This window comes from Prosopis cineraria, unplaced genomic scaffold (genome assembly GCF_029017545.1).
Source record: "Prosopis cineraria cultivar Desert tree isolate PC_DT_omini unplaced genomic scaffold, ASM2901754v1 PC10, whole genome shotgun sequence".
Lineage (NCBI taxonomy): Eukaryota > Viridiplantae > Streptophyta > Magnoliopsida > Fabales > Fabaceae > Prosopis > Prosopis cineraria.
Genome location: NW_026555341.1, coordinates 3,181,516 through 3,202,438, shown reverse-complemented (window position 1 = coordinate 3,202,438; position 20,923 = coordinate 3,181,516). Strand labels below are relative to the sequence as shown.

The 20,923-nt window shown below is 36.6% G+C and overlaps 2 protein-coding genes across 2 annotated transcripts; both read left to right on the top strand.

The window, feature by feature from the left end:
- The first annotated feature begins 1,890 nt into the window (after positions 1-1,890).
- On the top strand, positions 1,891-11,209 carry LOC129284540 (uncharacterized). Its single transcript, XM_054920055.1, has 5 exons — positions 1,891-2,377; positions 5,931-6,029; positions 6,158-7,857; positions 10,486-10,608; positions 10,896-11,209. Exons 2-5 carry the CDS (start codon positions 6,014-6,016, stop codon positions 11,025-11,027), a joined length of 1,971 nt encoding a protein of 656 aa, XP_054776030.1. The 5' UTR covers positions 1,891-2,377; positions 5,931-6,013; the 3' UTR covers positions 11,028-11,209.
- A 3,201-nt stretch (positions 11,210-14,410) lies between these two features.
- LOC129321987 (transcription factor SPATULA-like) lies at positions 14,411-17,418 on the top strand (the record flags this gene model as incomplete). Its single annotated transcript, XM_054968012.1, has 8 exons — positions 14,411-14,941; positions 15,265-15,369; positions 15,469-15,534; positions 15,626-15,691; positions 16,140-16,460; positions 16,538-16,616; positions 16,706-16,799; positions 17,303-17,418. Coding segments are annotated over 8 exons (1,347 nt in total), but the record flags the coding sequence as incomplete, so codon positions are not given.
- Between the last annotated feature and the right edge of the window lie 3,505 nt (positions 17,419-20,923).

Genomic DNA, 20,923 nt, shown 5'->3' with positions numbered 1-20,923 from the left:
AATACACCACGAAATTGGATGACAGTATATAACAGTAAAAAAAACTGCATATTAAAACCAAATACACCTACTTTGGTCACTGTCTTGCAAAATCCTTCCTATATTCGCTAGGTTATTGTAAAATTGATCCAATATGTAGCAGTTGGATCTTTTCAAGCCTCCCTGCTTGCCTATAATCATGCTAGACTCTATTGTTTCAATCTAAATTTGCCATCAATTTCTGAAAATCAGTTATTATACTTATTATCTATAAATAATAACATGATTTATTGCATATTTTAGTTTAGTATGCATATTATTAAAAAAAAGGATAACGGTACATTTTTATCTCCAATGTTTTCTCCAAAGAGCATCCAACATTTTAAAGTATTTGTTGTAACATTTTTATCTCTAAATAATTAAAATGGAGCATCCAATTGGTGTTAAATAGTAATAAGTGGCTGTTAAAAAATCCTGAGTGGATTGAACTTTGACTAAAAAAAAAAAAAAGAGCATGATGGAAAAGAAGAGACCCACTAGATTTTTATCATCAGGGTTGATATTTGTGGGAGTATTAATGTGTTGGCCGCAGAATGGAGAGCCCAAATCTGAAGCCATCGACGAGAGTGGCTGGATCTTGATCGAGCTTGGCAGAGTAATAATTCTTGGCAACCTAGAGCTGATAGGGTGATGCATCCAAAGCGAGCCACCACTTGACAATGAACTGCTCAGGACACAAGGGGCCTTCTAGTGGTGACCTTCACGTAGTTAAAGTACCACCCATGATTGGTGTCGGTGTCGTCGGAGGTGATGTTGGTAGTGTAGATAGGGATGTCAAGGCAAGGATTCTTGCCGCGGAAGATGTTTAGGTTGCCCCACTCGAAGTAGTTGTAATCGATGACCATCAAGCCACCCCAAGCTTCAAGGTCCCAAATGTAAATGCCATAGCCATGGGAGTCATATAGCTTGATGTTGAACTTAGAGCCGGCACATAAAGAGACTTGAGTTTAAATCAACAGCATTGTCATGCTGAAAAGGAGAAATAGAATGTTGAAGCTCTCCAAGATCAGAGACACGTGTAGGATTTCGCTTGGCATTGTCACCCCTGTTTCAAACTAAAGAAACATAGACAAGCTCAACTTCACAACAGATCACAAAATGCAAAAATAAAGAAGATAGGCAGAGCATACCGAAGAAAGAAGGAAGGGTGGAAATAAAGTTGCTATGTGGTGGACTGAGCGGTCTCGAAGCTCTGCATTATTGAGAGTTGGAGGTTGTTACTATAACGAGCGGTCTCTCTCAAGGGATGAAGGCAAACATGAATGAGAAGGAAAGATGAGAAGATATGTGTTATGAAGTGTGTTCGAATAGGGGAAGAAGAAGGCGGCAAGTTGGAAGTTAAGTTGAGAAGATCTTGATGTATCTTGAAGGAAAGGATAGCGTACCAGCATAGGTACTGTTGGAGAGTATAATAAATAATAATAAAAAAGAAAATAGGGGGTCAAGGTTGCTATTTCATTTCTCCACAATCAACTAAGTCGACATCAGCATTTTCAATTCACAGAAACATTCTCTAACCGCTTTTTTTACTATTTAACACCAGTGTGTTGGGTGCTACATTTTAATTACTTTTAACAAATATTTTAAAATATTTGATGCTTTTTAAAAAAATTTAAAGGGCAAAAATATACCTTTATAAAAAAAAATTGCCCTTTTGTTTTGTAAAATACAATTCTTTGTTACTGTTTTTTCTACAGTGAAAACAACAATAACTTTTTTTTTAATAAAAAATATCATTAACGCTCACAGGGACATGCTCTCGTTAAACTACAAAGAAAGTAATAAAACTGGGTGGTGAATATAGTGATCGTGCTGCATGCAAAGCGTGGGCGGGAGGTTCCAAGTTCCAACTTCCCCTTCCAGTGAGCATCGCTGTTGACGACACAGTAAAGGGGGAAAAACAGAAGAGAAGGGTCTGGAAGCAATAAAAGCAGGCCTGAGATGCAAGGAGGTGGAGAAAACGAGGAAGAAACGGCCTCCATGCAGAGAACCGGGAATTCATGCCACGGGGCGTCCAGGATTAAGGCTCCTAGTAGCGTTACAAACCCTAGCAGAACCCAGCCATGACCCCGTCGCCTTATTATCTGGGTTTCTGGTTTTTTTGTACCATTATGAAACTCATTCATGGAATGAAACCTGGCATTGGAATTCAATGCAAATCCAAACAGTTTCACCGATACCTCACTTCAGTTCGATCCATAAGAGATTCCATCTTTGCTTTCGGACTGTTCAAACTTCGCAGAGACGCTGAAAGTGTGCAACATAGGAGACTGAGCAAGATCGTCGCCGAAGCCGTCAACTTTGAGCTACCCCACCGGGGATTCTTTTTCTCTACTGGGTATACACTCAATTCTTCTTCTTACTTTTGCAATTTCATCGGTCGGTGGGTTTTGTCTATCCTCACTCCTCTTCTGTGAATAGATGTTCTACGTTTTTAAGAGTTTGGGGGTTCATCAATTTTTTTTGTACTGGCCGTGCATCTTGTCTTTGGATTTTATATTCTTTTGCAACTTGTTAGTTGGTATCTCAATCTCAGTTTTTAACGTAGTCCTTGTTTGGGAGAATTGTAATCTAACCATGTGAGCATAATGCATTTCATGATTGGCCATGTTAGGGTCATTTTCTCCCTTATATGCGTTATGACTTTGGATCAGAGTTTAGGCAAATGGAGTTAATCAAATGGTTATCACGACTTTATGTTTGAATTCTCAATTTTTGAGTGTCCCAAGAACACTTTATGCTTGAGAAGTATAAAAGAAGCCACACATGTTTTTTGTTGAGCTTGACTAGAAGAAGAAGAAGAAACAACTACTGTCAAGTGTATTATTCATTTTTCTCTCACTAATTCTCCCGCTGCCTGCTTATTTCATTTAGTAATTAGTAATTGGAAACACTGGTAAATGAAGATAGCATATTTACACCGTCAATTTGTTATAGATATGTTTACGGGAGAGAGAGAATTCCTTTCAACTACCTTCCTTGTTATTCTTTATCAAATATCAATATGCTTTGGGTGTTTTCATCTTATCTATATGCTTTTTACCATCCAATATGGCTATCATTTGGTAGATTGATATAATAATGTAATTGCAATCAACACATGAAACTTTTGTAGGACTTTATATAAGTTAATGACTTCGCATTCCCATGAATAGCTTTTGGGCGTTGTTGAAATAGACGACTTCCATTGTTGACACTTAGGTTTATGCAGTTAATACCTCTGGCTAAGGTTGTACTTTGGTTATAATAAAGGGAAAAAAAAAAATATATATATATATATATGTACTTATTTGATCGCTTAGTCAAGCAGAAAATCATCATAATGATAATCATCAGGCAATCCCTCTTTATTCTCCGAATCTTCTCTCTTGTTCATCCACCATATCAAGAGGATGATATGAGGAGGATGCTATCACCATCCAGCTGCATTGATGGGAGTTTTACCAATAATTTCCTCCATCTTATCCTATCTTCTGTTGTTGAAATTCACCAAACTTATTTGTTCCTTGATGTCAGTGTTTTGGGTATCATATTGTGTGATCTGTTCTCTCACTTGTTGTGGTATGAAAGGCGAATTTTAGCATTCTTTCCTTTTGTTTCTTTCTCCCCCAATTAAATGATCTATAGCTCTGGTGATCTTTTGCTTGTAAGTTGTAACCCTTATGACGAAAATGGCATGCAAGTTTTCCTTACTTTGGTATTGGGAACATAGCAACATTTTCTAGTAGATTCTGCATTCTTGGAACTCAATTGTGTGGTGAAACTTTATATAACTTAAATCGAGAGCACTGACTCAGAATAAAAAACAGTGATATGTTACTAATACATTAAAGAAAAAAACAGGAGGTTTGTCAGGGTTGGAAGCTCTGGTCTGCTGATTGATTGACACTTATGAAGTTGTGAGAGGTGGTACTACTGGAGGTTTTGGTATGGCAGTGGATTCAGAGCAGGTGCTTGCATTTGAGGAAAGTGTATTGCAGGTGGTTGTGAATTAGAGGAGAGGGTGAGGAAGGTCTGAATCCGGGGAGAAGAAAAGTGGATGAAGAGATAAGGCTTGCCTAACTTTAGTGCCTTCAAGTGATAGTCATTAATCCGGGGCTGCAAGAAGACCAAAATGTGCCAATGGTGAAGGTTGCTAGTTTTCAGCCTCTCATAATGATTTAAATTATGTTTGTGGCCCTATTTAGCTGTTATACACATAGCAAGCACTTCAAATACAGAAAGAATAGCTGCATGAAACTTGCAAAGCTATAAATCTTCCATATTGCCACAGAACCGCCCTACAAGCTTTAGTGCCTATAGTGCTACATGAAGCTTGCTTGGCTGTAAATGTTTTGAGTTACAGCCAAACATGTTTAGTGAGAGATGCTTATGTATTCTCCAGTCAAGATTTTTCTGACCTTTTATTCTCGCATGCATAAAAAAATATGAGCTTAAGGTATAGAACTGGTGATTGTTGTTTCTTGCATGAAGGGATTGTGTATCCCCCTTGAATGATCGTTAATCTTACTGCTTAATTGTATTACTGTATTTCTATCATATTTATTGTTGTAATATTCTGTGTAGCTTATCACCAGGGGTGTGGGTGGTAATGTTTAGTGCAGATTTCTTCTATGTTTTTGGTTATAACTGAGACAATATGCTTATTGTTGTAATATTCTAAATCTCAAAACTGAATCCTGTACGTCTTTTTAACTTTATCAGCTCACGTATCAATCTGTTTAAATGTGAGCTTTAGCGTTACATAATTGCCATTATCTGGTCACTTTGGTTTATTGTATTGCATGTATCGTGTGCCAACAATTGCCGATTATTATTTGGGATATTGCTCTTTGATTTCATTTTTCCATTCATGAATTTTATCATTACTTTGCATTAATATAATCTTTCCCATTTTTGGCTTTGCAGCTTAATTATGTGAGATCGTATATTCACTCCCTTTCCTACTGATAATTGACTTAGCAAATTAGCTGATTTGCACCTTTCATTTTAGTGTATCAAGGTTTGATTATTGATAAAGTTTGTCTATTTACTTCTATCTTCTCATTATGCTTCTAGTTTTTATTTAATTAATATGTATCAATTATGATCGAATTGACTATCTGCTGCTTTATTATAACATTTTTATAGAATATGTTCTGCATATGGTTATCTATACTCAAAGTACAAATATCTTTATCTTAAATGTTTGTAAGCTCGAATTTATATTTCAGTTTTGTGAGCCGAGTTTAAATACCTTCCAGTAGTTATTCATAACTTTGTAAAATGTATTTATTCTTCCCTACCAAAACTAGAGATACTGCCAGATTAGATGTGCTACATCCCATTCACTTGGCCTGTGTGAAGAAATTTTTTGCATTGGAGGTTACTAATCTAAGAAAACGGATCCTTCACAATGCAAAAATAGTAGAAGGATGCATTTGCGGACTATACTTGGAGGCCTGGAATTGATATTCCTGATCATTCAATTGATAAACTGAAAACTTGGTTTCTAAATGCGCTAGGGGCATATTTAGTGAGTAGAAGTAGGATGGGTTGTGAGTTTTTGAGGTGACAATTAGGCCTCTGAATATGATGCAAGACGTATACATTTTTATTTTGTTTTGTCTGGAGATGGTAGATCCTGACTCTGATCCTGATCCAAGTATGATAATCAATGCATTTATAATTCCATTCTTTTTTCTTAAAATGAATTGTGATGCCATTTGATTAAACTACTATCCCTTTATGAATTCTATTAATGTATTTTTCTTTAACTAAGTACTTCTGCAATTTTGGCTACTTATGGTATAAAATATTAATCCTAAATACTTCTGTAACTTCTTATTTTAGTTTGAAGGGAAAGGTATTCTGTATTTTATGTATCATTCAACTGCTTGGTTCTTTTGTAGACCGAATGACTTTGCTGGATAGTCGCACTATGTGATCTTGTGTTACTTTTCGGTATACTTTCCTGGGAGGTACCTTATAAGCAATGATGAACCATCAAGGTAACTCTGCCTACCCCATCCTGTAATCTTTTAATATGGACCTGATTTTGTGATATTATTAAGGATAGATGCATCATATATTTGCTGGCATTTGCTCAACTGTGTCCTCACTGTTACTGGTGGTTTAGGTCAAAACAATTCTAATGAAAGCATCCAAAGTGTGGCCAACCATTGGGAATCAAGTGAAGCCCTGAGAGTTGCTTCATCAAGTTCTTGTACTGGAAGCATTCAAAGTTTCCCAAATAGTTTTAATCCAAATTTTCTCCCTTATCAAGAGCATCTTAATATTGTTCGAAGCAATGATCGCGGTGTAGGTGTTATCCATCATAACCTGGACTTAAATACAGAATATGTGGAAAATAATCATGAAACCAATCAGAATGTGTCGGTAGGTTTGTGCCTACATTCATTTGCACCTGATGTACCAGACAATCAGAGTGACACTAATTTATCTGATTTAATGGCAATTGATGGTGGAAGCTCATATGTAGTGGATCGACAAGGAGTGGATAACTGCTTAGTGAACATGAGTTATTTGTCCTCCAATAGATCTCCTGAACATGCTTCTAGAGAAGTGTTAACTGGTGAAAGTTCTAGATCAGCTGTGCAAGCTAGGATCCCCATATTGCAGGCTGCTACTGTCCAAGTCAATGCCAGTAACAGCTTGGACATAATAGCTCCTTATATTAGTGCCGCAAATATCCGCCAACAACAATTTGATGCTGAATTTAGTCATGAGACTATAAGGCCAGTTTCTAACATGCGACTATTGAATGAAGCTAGGCATGGCTCTGCTAATAGTTCTCTATTTTCATTTGAGGCAGGTAGTAACAGCTTGAACATAATAGCTCCTTGTATTAGCGCTTCAAATATCCGCCAACAACAGTTTGATGCTGAATTCGGTCATGAGACTATTAGGCCAGTTTCTAACATGCATCAATTGAATGAAGCTAGGCATGGTTCTGCTAATAGTTCTCTATTTTCATTTGAGGCAGGAATTGATCACGGTATCACCAGGCCAGTTTATAACATGCTACGCTTAAGTCGTGCTAGACAAATTAGACACTTTCAAAGCAATAATCACACAGATGCTAGTCCTCTAGCCTCTGTACCATCCAGCTATTTGTCAATGGGGCAGGGAAGGAACTTTCATAGTCTTTTGTATGGACAAACACCTCAGTATCACCAACGAGACCATCCTCATTTCTTTATCCAAGCACAAGCTTCAGTTGGTGTGGTTCCCTACGTGCAGCCATTTGTGCAATTTCCTAATTTTCATGAGATTCTAGTGCCTGCCCGTTGGTTTAATGTTATGGGGCCAAGAAGCATTGCACCTCCATTTTCGCCTGTTTATATCATTCCAGGAGGCAGAAACCCTGACAACATTCCAAGAAATATAATGGTTGCTTCTCAAACCAGAAGGGGAGCTCAGTCACCTTATCTAGCAAACTTGAGTGTTGACAATGGAACTGCAAACTTTCTTGGAAATTTTGCTTCCCCTCTGCATTATGGTCCTTTTTCACACAGTTATATATTGAATGCTCCTACAGGTGTCCCTTGGTCCAATGCTTTTGAACAGCATATGCCAATGTTATTGGGAGTTGGGAACCTCTCTGCAGCTGCATCTATTGGTTTCCCAAGGCAAAGCAGAAATATCGAACTTGATTTAAACTCTCCAGCAATCTCTCAAGAAAGGGACTTGGCTGTTGTAGTTAGTAGTGCTGGATTTCAGAACCAGTTCAGAACGTCACAAAGATCTGAGAATCAATCTTATCTTAATATTGGACCTCCTATTACTGTTGAAGCTAGAAACAATCTGTTAACTGAGGTATGCTTTGATGAATGTCTTTTTTGAAGGTCTCAACTTTCATGTATTGTGAACTTATTGTTAAGACCAGCTAAATATTAATGTTTTCTATATTCTGAGGTCAAACAGGGAATATTGGATGATGTAAACTTGATAGCTTGGCAGAAAATAATTGATTTGTAATGCGTGAATATGCAATATTCTAAAAACTTCAAACTTACATGTGGAGGGGGTGTTGGACAAATGCATAGTTTTGTTGGCAAGATTTTTTCTTAATACAGAATGAACGGAAAGAGGCTTGAGAACTATTACAACTGCAGTGAATCGTTTGAGATGGGACATAAAATGATTGTACAGAAAAGTGGATCAAGTTTGTGTTTTGCCAGGAAAATTGGAGTCTGATGACTGTAGATTTATGCCTTAAGATTCTTCAAACTGAAGATGATGTCCCTCCTTATACCTAATTTTGAATGTCAAGATGTTGCATTATTGTTATTAGTTAATGCAAAAGAAGAGTTCAGCGCATCCCATTTTCCCATAGGGTTTAAAAGCCTACCCCAATTTCCTAGGATTCGGACAAGCCTAGCATTGGCTCAGACTCTTTCTTTTTATCTCAAGACTTAACCCTTCAAGCTCCATATCCTGTCACTCCATATTATCTCTGAAGTTTGAGAATTCACGTAATGATTAGTGGCATTGATGCCTTAACCCTCCTTCCCAAAAAGGATAATTTACTTTCTGCATTTAGCTTCATTCATCAAGATACTTTCAAGTCTTAATAGTATTATACAGTTGCTGCAATATGGCAAATCAACGGCCCTTATACTGTGTAAGCACTGTATCGTCTTGGATACTTTCATGTAGCAAATGTTAGGATGCTATCTATATGAGATTAGGCAGGTGCAGAACTTTCGTTTTGTGTGTAATTTCCTTTTATTGGCTATATTAATTGATAACTGATTTGGTAATTAATATAATTTCTATCCAGTCTAACGTCTTTTGCGTTCCCATATGCAAAAGGTTCGAAATGTCATGCAACACCTGCGCAATGGTAGATCCATGCAGCCACAGGTTGGTTCCCACTGAAAGCATGCATATTTTATCTGTAGGAAATAGCCTGTGTGCCATACTAGAGTAGCCAGGCCCCCAATCCAAAATCAAAGAACATCCCCTAAATCCAGAGCCAAGCCAAGATCCTGATTTAGACACGTTTAGACACGTCTCTACTTCCTTGATCCAAGTGAGTAGAATTTGAGAATACCAATGAGGGATGCTCATCTAAACATTTCTGATTGCACTAGGTCAGCCTTAGAATACCCTAGAATGTTGGGTGTAGCTTTTACATCACTGGCTAGTAGTAAGGAACTCAGACTCATAAAAAGCTGCTAACCTTGAGGAGTACATGTAGGTTGGAATGTAATTTTGGTGGTATCACTTCGGCAACAAGAAGCCTTACCTATTAGATGAGGTCAGTTATATAAATTGCACAACACCATTGCACTCTGTTAATAATAAATAAATTTATGAATATATTGTTAGTCAAAAAGTGCTATTTAATAACTTCATTGAGTGTTTTCTTTAGTTTTCTTCCACTTTTCTTCAGAAGACTCAATTGTTTCTATTCTCCTTATTGGAGCCTCCAATGAGGCAATGACCTTTCTCGTACATGTCTAAAACACCTTAAATGATTTCCTATTTTTTTTCTCTTCAATAGATGCCACACCAACTTCTTGTATATGCTTGTTATGAATCTTCTTTTTTGTATGCCCACATATTTGCCTCGACATTTTTCTTTTTATTACCCCAACTTTATATTCTTACTGTCTCTTGAAAGCTCAACATTTATAATCATATAGTATTATTATTTTTATTATAGTTTGATAAAACTTTCCTTTAGACTTATTAGATACTTTTCAATAACAAATAATTTTTGTAGTCTTTCTCCATTTGAACTTTTGAGTTTGTATTATATTGTGCAATATTTTCATCAATTTCACTATCATTTTGTATAAATGATTCCAAATATCCAAACTTTATCGCTTGTGGTGTGATTTGATCTTGAATTTTCTTGTGATGTCACGTTGACAAATATATATATTATGAGCTTATTTGTTTTAATTTTTTTTCTTTGCATCTAAACTTTATTAATGTTCCCTTGCGTATGATGGTGGAACACTGCGGGTTCCATTTTGGGGCAAAAAGGGGGAACCAAAAAACCACAAACCAAGACCTCGGACCCTAGTGCCAAGACGCCAACACCTAAGACCTACAACTAGGAGTCCCAGGCATACGAGACGCAAAATATAAATAAATGATTAGTTGATTGATTTTCATTTTCATTGTAAGTATCCTGTTCTTTAGTTATAAACCTCTAATCTGTAATTACTAATGGTTCGACAGGAATTACTGATCATTGATTATTTACTTCTACTATTTTTGCTTGGGGATAATAATAATGAAGAGGAAGAACAGGATGAAGTACAACTTTTGTAAACCTGAAAAGAAAATATAAATTTCGTGTTTAGTAAGATCTTGCTAGTGAAGATAAACTTCCTAAATATTGCCAAGTTTAAAATAAATAATTTGACCTGAACTTTACCATTATTTTGAGGGGAATATTTATGTGAAAATAATTATCTGGAGCTGCAGGAGAATAGGCAACCTATACTTGGATTGAGTGAAAAAGATATTATGGTACACCTTAGGCTTGAAGAGTTCCAATCCTCCAGCGTGACCACTCCAGAAAGTGTTGAATCCTGTTGTGTATGTCAGGTGAGGTCTGCCCCATTTTGATTCACTCAAAACCAAGATGTGGCCATGAAAATTACTTCTTTTATTTTTTTCACTGTTATCTCATCTGATCTGTCACTAATTTAGTGAGAGCTCCCTAGTAGTTCTCTCCTCCCTATAATCATTGTTATCGATGATATTTAATTGTGTCGATTCCCTTGCTAGTGCACATTCCTGCCTCCTGCCAATTATTGTAACAACTTCTATAATTGATTTTGGGGCCTCCTGCCAAATTTAATTGATATATATGCTCTTGAAACCATCTGTAGGACAATTATGCTAATGGGGAGGACATTGGGGTCCTGGATTGCCGGCACAAGTTTCACTATGAGTGTATCAGAAAATGGCTGGGGATCAAGAACACCTGCCCCGTCTGCGTACGGACAGGACTAGCTCTGTGATAGATCTTGATTAGCTTGTCTTGACCGTGATTTCATGAACCGAATATGTTTATTTTCTTTCTTTCTTTCTTTCTTTTTAAAATTCCTGCTTTGATCCGATTTCTGTTTCAGTAAGTGAGCAAATCCGTTAGACTCTTGGACGTCTCAAGTCCTTGATTTTGTGCTGACCATGGATAAATACATGCGCGCACGGGCGCATATATATATATATATATATATATAACTATTGGTTGGTGTAATTTGATTTTGTTCAAGATGGATGGAACATGAGTAGACCCCCGGGGTGTTCATGGAAACGGCTCTCTTATTACGAAGTACAAAATTTGCTGAATCGCAGATGTAACGTGGAATATAATAAGAGAAACTTATATTGGGTAAGATACGGGTTATTTTCAGGCCCCACAAAAAAAAAAAAAAGGGACATGGGTTATTTTAAACCCTCTCTAAATCCGGTTCTGGTATAGGTGGGCTGTTAAAAGTTCTCCGTCCCGCGCACGCTCCTTTACTCTGCCGCTAAGCTTCTCTTTTTGAGCCTGCCTTGTTGTGAGCGCCGGGAGAGCCTAAAAGCTGGAGAAGACGACGGTGGACAGAAAAAGAGCCTGTCTTCATGGTCTCATGGCCGTTGGATCTTCATAGCAGATTACAAATGCGGCATTTTCAATTTTAACTTTGAGCTGTAACGAAACGCAACGTGATCGGAGGCGGGGAACCAGAATTCAAGGGTCTCCCCCTCTCAATCAAATCATGCAAAGAAGAGTCTTCTGGTACGTATCTCGAGGCATGATCGTCCGGTACCGGAAGGGGTGGACCCCCTGTTTGGCCAGAAAGTGATGAGAGAGCAAGTGTTGTGTTATGTCAGCGTTGCTTGCTTGCTTGCCGTGTATGATGATTTATCCTGTGTGTGTCAGTGTGACGTGCGATGACATTGACGCAGATACTCTGGTGGACCCTTCCTCAGGACAGAAGTTATGTGGTTGGATGCGAGATCCTTCTAGCCAATCAGACTCAGACACGTGTGACCGCGATTAACAAGAAGTGGCTGAATATATAAACATTTCGAACCATTATTTTATGCCCCGTTAAAGGTGACGTTGGGTGGGAGGCGAGAGTGACATGTCTGAATCGGATCAATTGCCCATCCTTTCTAAACAAATAATACTACATGATTATCTACGAGCGTCTGCTGTTTTTTTTTTTTTTAAGAGTTTGGTTAACATTATTTATTGTCATTTTTATATGATATATACACATGTAGATATGTTGCACTCCAAAGTTGATGAATTTATATAGTAAATTTATTTTAAAAATGCACCATTGTGGCATAATAAGATTATTCTTTAGAGAATTAACACGAAACATCTAATGTTTATTTAGATTAAGGAAAAAAAAGAGTATTTAAACAAAAAAAATATTTCTTTCACTCAAAATATAAGAAATTTTTAATCGAATCTCATCCCAATAAAATAATTATCTACTTTTTAACTAACTTTATCTTTTTATATTTATCCCTATTAAATATTTTATAATAAATATAAAATTATTATTAATAAGGATACTTTTAAAAAATTAATAATTATATCTTAAAAAATTAAAAATATTTTATATTTTTAAATATTTAACTTTTTAATAAATATTTTATATTTTTAAAGAGTCCCGATGAAAACGAAGCCAGCCCAATCGCAAGACATCCTTGGGCCTTGCTTTCGTGGTTGTACGGAGTGAAGTAAATGAATTTCTCTGATTAGCTATTTTTGCATTAATAGTCTATTATAAAAATAAGTGGATCTTTTTGACCAAAAAAAAAAGTGGATCTTGCACATGACACTGAAGTAACGATTAACAACTGTAAATTATAATTTTTATATTAAAAAAATATAACTTTAACTCACCATACTTTATTCATATTTTATTATAGATTTTTTTTTTTTTTTGCGTTTTAGATTTTTAGATTTTTATTTTTTGATATTTTAGGTCTTTTATGAATAAAATGTAGGGATCTTAAAGAGACCTAGAATATTAAAAAAATTTTATTGACCTAAAATATAAAAAAATATAAAAATTTATAACAAAACGCGAATAAAATGTAGAGACCTAAATTTATGTTTTTTTTTATGAGATAATAATGTTAGTTAAGTGGAGGTTGTTTTTAGTTTTTGAAAAATATAAGTAAAACAGTAATTATTTTTCAATAAAAATAAATGGGAGAATCACACCTAAATTACATATAAGACCCAATATATTGTAAATTATTTTTGTAAATGCAGAAGCTCAATTGCAAATATGTTTTCTTTGTCAAAAGATGTATTTGTTTATAACCATACACAGTATGTATAATAAATAAATATTATATTATGCATGGTTTTTGCTATGTTTTTTATGGATATTTTATTTTACATACACCTAAAAAATTTATATATTATTCTTCAACTTAACTCCATGAATTATACATAATAAATGAGTATTATGTTGTTCATGTTATTATGAGTATGAAATTTATCATGTTCAACATTGTATTGTGCATTAGATACACCTAATGTACGCTTGAGGCACTTGTCTTTTTAAAAAAAAAAAAAACATATTTCATATCATTGATGGCTTTCTTTGTTTAAAGATTTTGTATTTTACATTTTATAATAATGTAATTGCTTACAATAACTAGTTTTATATCGACATTGACATTAATAGATCCCAACTTTAGTTGAAATTCTTTTCGTTAAAAAATATAAAATATTTTTAATTAAATTTTATCTTTTAATAAAGTAATTATTTATTTTTTAATTAACTTTATTTTTTATATTTATCCTCGTTAAATACCCTATAATAAATATAAAGTTATTATTAATATGGTTATTTTTGAAAAAAAGATAATTATTACATCTTAAAAAATTAAAAATATTTTATATTTTTTTAATATTTAATTTTTTAAAAATATTTTATATTTTTAAATGAAAAAAAGTAAATAATGTCATTGATAATGATAAGACATGGATAAAGCTATTATTTCTAGATGCATCCGAATGCTTGAGAGTTACAGTGACTTTATTATGTGATTTTAATTATAAAAAAGCGCTTGAAAAAAAAAAATTGGAGGTGGGGGTGAGTGATGGAGAAGAGAATGCATAGGAGAGAGTACGGGACTAATAAAGAAACATGGCGATTGTACGAATGACAGAAAAAGAAGAAGGGTGGTCAAATGCTATTGTGCCCCTCGTGCGACCTTTGCAACTGACACTTGAAATCAAACCAACCAAATATTATTTGCTGTCTTCCTCTCTTCCTTCTTCCTCTGGCCTTTCCATTTTCATTTCGCCACTCGCGCTTCAGGCGCGTTGACGACGCCGCTCACAATTCCCCATATCCTCTTCCTCCTCTGTTTCTAATGGCAAGCCAAGCATCCCCCCCAAACTAATCCCTTCCCGGCCAACTCTGAAGAAGAAGAAGAAGAAGAAACGCAGGAGCACGTAGAAATACTCTCGACTCTCTGTACGTGTGACTATGATGATACCAACAATCATAATGCGTCTTCAACCTCATCTCTTTCCTCATCTTCAACTCAGGACGAAATCTCGCTATTTCTGCGTCAGATTCTCCTTCGTTCATCCTCCTCGTCGGCATCATCGTCGCTGCTTGTGACCCACACGGCTAAAAACGCCCCCACCTACGTGGCCGGACTCTGCAGTTCCCACGCCACGCCGGAGAATGCTCGCCCTTCCCACCGAGCCAACCTTTTCCAAGATGGCGTTGCAATCGTTGATTCCTCCGTTGGAGTTACCGCTCCGAACGATGTTTTTCTTTCCTCTTCGGGGACTTGTACGTCGGCCAATGCGAAGGGTAGTTTTGTTGAAAACATGCCTTCGTCATCTTTTGGAGTAAGTGACAATGAGTGGTTCGATGAGTATGATTGCAAGAGCGAGGTAAAAGTTTAAAGCTTTTGTTTATATGTCTATCTTTCGGTTTATTCACCTGCTCAGTCTCTAATACTTATGTCCGTTACCATAATATTTCAGATGCATGCCTGTTATTACCTTGTCAGGTTAAAGGTCTAGCATGGATTTTAACCCTGACATCACTGAATCATTTTCTTGGTTTTTATACGCTTTATTCGGAAGCACGATTTAGTGTTGAATTTCACTTAGCTCTCTGTTTGGTAGCCGAGAGCGTGGGGGATAAAAAGAATGGCATTTTGATTCTTGATCACTCCTAAACCCGGATCTTTGTGCGACCTTTGCAAATGTAGGAGGGGATCGAAGCATTGGTGGAACGGCAGCCGGTAAAGTCAGTTCCTCCGAGGAGTTCATCAAAGAGAAGCAGAGCTGCGGAAGTTCATAATTTGTCTGAAAAGGTTAGTGACTTACACTTGCTGATTTCCCTACATGGGTTCCGTTGATCACATCTATGCTCATTGCTTTTGTGCTATATCTGTGGTGGGATATCCGATCAGAGAAGGAGAAGCAGGATCAACGAAAAAATGAAGGCATTGCAAAATCTGATTCCAAATTCGAACAAGGTCCGCAAGTTTCTTCTTCACTCAATTTTATCGGTGAATGTACTTTGAGTCCTTGTTCTAACAGTTGTAAATTTGTTTATGCCTGATGCAGACGGACAAGGCTTCGATGCTGGATGAAGCTATTGAATATTTGAAGCAGCTTCAGCTTCAAGTACAGGTGTGCGTCTTCAATTTTTCGTTGCTTTATTATCCTATGTGTAACTTCTAGCCTTGTCCTACTCGTGTAAAATTGCACGTTATACCAAGAAATGGCCCATTTGAAAGATTGACTGTTAGTATCCAGATTAGGTTCTAAACATGGGACCGTAATTTGGGGTTACCTATTTTTGCCGGCCATCATATTACTAAAGAACCTCTTTTTTGGCTGCTTAGTGTTTGATGTCCTGTTGCTGAATAATTTTATGTTTAGATTCTGGCACCCTATCCTTGAGCGAACCTTCACCCTTCCGGCTCGATGCCAGCTTTGAATTCCTATTCTAAAACTCCCAAGTGAGCTTTTAAAACATAGCAAATTATCCCGAACCAACCCTTCAAGCTCACAATCTGAACAACATATCTGCTCTGCTCTACTTGTTTCTGATTTGTTTACATTATTAATATTTCAGATGCTGACAATGAGAAATGGTTTGAGTTTGCATCCTATGTGCTATGCTGAAGGTTTGCGGGCTCAGCAATTCTGTCAGATAAGATCTGAACTCAATGAAGAAAACGGGTCTTTGCCTTTAAGCATGGCAACTACTCTGCCTGTGACCCAAGAAAATCCCTTACAATACGAGTCCAAATCCAGTCTACCTAACAAACTCAATACACAGGACCAACCATTAGTGCCCTCTCCGTCGTACACAATCAACCCAGAAACTTCTTTTGGGCTAGAATCCCCAGTTCTGCCGCAAATAAGATCCTTTCAACAGAAAACAGCTTCTGAGGTAAGCTTGAATTTGTGAGCAACACATGTACGCATTTTAAGAGGTCTCTTGTGATGTTAGTTTCAATTAATAAGCAGATGCATAGTGATGAGATACTGCGGCACCAGCAATTAAATGCGAACCATTCAGATACCAATCCTTTAGGTGGTTCTCAAGGTGTGCATATTTTAGAATCCAGCAACTCTAAACGGCCTTCAGTTTAGTTTTATTCTTTTGCCTTGATTCTCCAAATTTTGAATTTGCAGTAACACACGCCTTTGATATGCAAACGCCGAAGGAGCAGGACAAGATCCTAAGAAATAGCGTACACAACGTTACCATTACGTCGCGGTTTAAGAGGTAATTTTTGGAATGCTCTGTATGAAATAACACACTTTATGTACCATAATTGTCACCATGCACGCACCTACTCTTAAACGTTTTTGTTACAAGCGTTTCACCAGATTTCTGACGGGAGAAAGTGTATGCGAAGACGACGTCAAGACAGCAAAACCTAGTTTTTGAAGTTTGCGAGCTTCCATATCTTTTTTGAAGTGGTTTTTTTTTTGGTTGTTTTTGGGGGGGGGGGGGATCATGTGCCCGTCACACGCCAATGCGCTTGTGGGGAAAAGAATTGATCTCCACCATCTCGTACGTGTTAAATACTAGTCCACATCTACAGTATGTGCCAGGCATCACGGCAGCCTTTTGTACGGACTGCTGAATACATACAATACTCAAAAGATCTCTGATGGTTTCAGCTTTAGGATTATCTGTTTGTTTATTTTATCCTCCTGGATAGTTTTGTTCTTCGTAGCACGTAGCATTGTAACTTGAAACCCTTTTTCCTATTCTTTTGCAAGGGATCGGATTCTAGTTTCTGTCGGCCACTTTCCTGAAGTCCAGTGTGCCTCCAATGAGTATGATGCCACAACTCTATATATATGATGCGGGATTGAATTTGAACCCTCTTTTCTTATGGTTAGACACTTTTTTTATTTCATAATTTATACTCATAACTATGATGTCACATTTAACCCATTACCAGCAACTGGTAACTACAGGTGAAATATTTGTGGCAAATTTTGTTGTATTTTTATTTTGGGTTAAAGGTAAAAAAATATCATGCATGAAAGGTCACAAGTAACTTTAAAGCAAACTGAGTCTTGTATATATTTTAACTTTAAAAATTCGCTGCTCTATTATTTTGAAGTTTTTTTCATCTTTTTTTTTTTGGGTTTGTGAGACTCACATTTAATTTTTTTTAATACTTTTTATTGTGAAATATGATATAGTAGGTCTTACTAATTTTTTTCAGAATATACTTTTTTACCTCACTCTTCTCTCCTTTATGTTGTCTCCTTCCCTCTTCTCTCCCCCACTCTTCATTTTTGCCATAGTCGCCGCTCTTAAGCTTCCTTAAGTCCTCTTGCAGCATCATAATTTACCTTTTATCACAAAGTTGGTGCAAATCACCCTCTCCCTCAACCAATGAATCCATACTCTCCCTCCCCTCTCTCTCTTTCCATCCTCTCTCCCCCCCTTTTTTCTGTGCGCAAATGGCAAGTCAAGAATAGTATTGCTACTGCAAGTATCAATAGGGTCATGGAGCTTGGTTCCAAGAGAAAGAGACTTGCCAAGGACATGTCCTCAATCCTTGATTCGTGCCTTAAGTTGTGGAACACCGGCGAGTCCCCTGCCTTGTATGCATGCATGCTTTGTTGTTGAACTCGCATCCTTGGAATTCTTAGAATCGAACATGCAGCACGTGAATTGTCAAGCACGACAGACGGCGTTCCTAAAATCCTCACCAATGCCCTCTCCTTCTCACCTATCTCACCCTCTCCTCTCTTTTAGATCCTTAACCTTGTTGACAATGCGATAATGAGGTTGGTATTCTTAGTGTTGTGCTTGGCTCTTGCCTCATGTAGCACTAAACGTTCAAAGCTTTCTCCTCTTACTAAGGTATTGGACGACATAAGGCCAGTTACAGAAAACTCGCTGTGGGTAGCTAAGCTTTCACTTCTTGTCTTCCTCCACTTTTCAGATCCTTTGTTTTCTTAGATATATCTGAAGATCAAACCTTTTGTGAATGGTTTAGTTGGGAATGGTTGGTGCATTGGAAACTCTTTGCAAGCAAGCATTCCGAGCTAAGAAATACCAGACGTTGGGTGTTTACATTTATCTCATTACCTCTATTTCTATTCGCTTCTCTGATTTTGAAGTTCTTAGGAGAGCCCGTGTTAGTGTCAGAGCAAAGACTCTTTCAATCTTAGACCAAGACCATGGTTCTTGCTTGGGTTTCTCTTGTGTCTTGGGGCTTCACGTTTTTCAGCCAGGTTCTTTACACTCAAAGATGATGAAGTGGAGAGCCTATTTCATGCATCTATGTTTTCTTTTTCTCCAATGAGCGAGTGCAGTGGTAAGGTGAGAGAGCGAAGGGAGAAGAAGAGGAGGGGGTGGGGGAAGGGAAAATATTAAAAAAATTGTGGGACCCACTTCAATATTTTATAATAAAAAACATTATAATATTTAAATGTGAGATCTACTTAACAGAAAAATAACGTTAGGGGCACAGGTAATCAAATTTTTAAAATTAAAGAATAAAATTAACTCAATTAATTTTAGAATTATTTATAATCTTTCGTGTATGTTTTAAAGATATTTTTAACCCCTAACCTTTCTTTGTTTTTTTTTTAATCACCAGAGGTAGTATACAATCTTGAACCCACTTGACAATAAGGACAATGTCATAGTCGTTGGCTTGCATTTTTTTTTCACAGCTCAATTGTGTTGTATTCATTAATTGTAAACAATGCATTTTATAAATAGAATTCCCTCTAATTTTTTAAAGAAAAAGTTTATAATATTGATAACAAGAATTAGTCAAATAAATAAATCAAGGAAAATGACAAACTTCATCGAAACATATTAATGATAATGAGATTTCTTAAAATGTCATGAGTTCTTTCAAGTCTCAACAGATTTTTCTATCAATAACTTGTAAAAAAAAAAAAACGCTGTTTTTTCCCTTAAAGAAAATAAAAGTCCTGGCTTCTGAATACATTGGCGCGTCCTTTCTTCCTTTTTCAGTTCAGACACCAACCTCCTTTTCCATCCCCTCTTTCTCTTCCTTTCTCTTCCATGTTCTTCAGGAAGACTAATAGTTGAGAACTATCAAGGAAAAAAATTGAATTTGTACAGTCACATTTAATCCCACCATCATTGTTATTCGTTCTTTGATCAGAGTTGTCAACTTCCATTGCTATGCTCAACCCCTTCTTTTTCCTTCATTTTGAAACAACGATGGCAAAGTGACTTGTCTGAGGTTTGATTAATGGCATTATTCATTCATTGATTCCATTATATTATTACATGTTGGACAGCACTAAAAAATGGGCCAGCTTTATGAATTTGAAAATTACAATAGCGATAAAAATTGTGTCCGAATTTTAAAACCAAACAAAAGAAAATAAAGGAGCATCTCCCATGGGATGGAGGAAGAAGCTAAGACAAGGAAGAAAGGGGCAAGGGAAGCATGATGAGGGGGAGGGTGAGCTCGTGGGGAAGCAAGATAAAAATTTTATCTTGCTCGCCGACAACTTCCAAGCCGCAAATCACCAATTTTGGTTTTCAAAAAATCGGACGATAAGATAACTCGAATTGCACAATAAAGATGAACGTTTACAATTTGGGCATCTTGCTGATGGAGCTCTTGAGGGGGAGAGCAGGCACAACAGAGACAGTGGTGTGGTGAGGAAAATAGTGAAGGAGGGCAATGGGGTGCGTGTGTTGGACGAGAGGCTAAAAAATAGTAGTGGGGAGTCGGGGAGAGAGATGACGGAAAGCCTCCAAGTCACGTACTTGTGCATGACAAAATCATCGAAAAAGAGGCCAACGATGCAACAGATCCTCAGTTTGCTCAAACACGGGAGGATGCAGACAAGAAGAGGAGTCGTGATTGTTTTTTGAAGCCAAGGACTTCATATTTTTACAAGGGTACAAAAGTCTTTTCACTTCACAATCCATTGACAGAAATCCTCAAGAATTTAAGAAAAAAATTGATATTTCAAGAGATTTCATTATTATTTATATATTTTGGTAGGAACGAAAAGGAGATGAAAGACGATTATCATGTTCCTTATAAACAATTACAAGCATACAACTTGAGTAGCTAAGATTTTCCTGACCATCCCAAATCCCAGGAAGTCATCAAATCTAAAGTTATCATGCGACGTATGTGTTTGAAATGATTGGCTGGAGTTATAATATTCAGCATCCATGTTGGTATTAGGGATGTTAAATACTTGCATTCTATATATATATATATAAGACTATCCATTTGATACGAAATCAATTATAAAATTTAAAGAAACATTTTCAACTCATTTTAAAAAATATAATTGTATCATGCCCCTTGCATCGTTCTTCACATCCCTTCTTCCTTAATATTGTGCAGGCTAGCGTAGGTACAAAGCAATATA

Excerpts from the sequence above, each read along its gene's own strand:
- LOC129284540 (XM_054920055.1), top strand. Across the intron at positions 7,858-10,485 it reads GAAACAATCTGTTAACTGAG|GAGAATAGGCAACCTATACT; the intron begins GTATGCTTTGAT and ends CTGGAGCTGCAG. Across the intron at positions 10,609-10,895 it reads AATCCTGTTGTGTATGTCAG|GACAATTATGCTAATGGGGA; the intron begins GTGAGGTCTGCC and ends AACCATCTGTAG.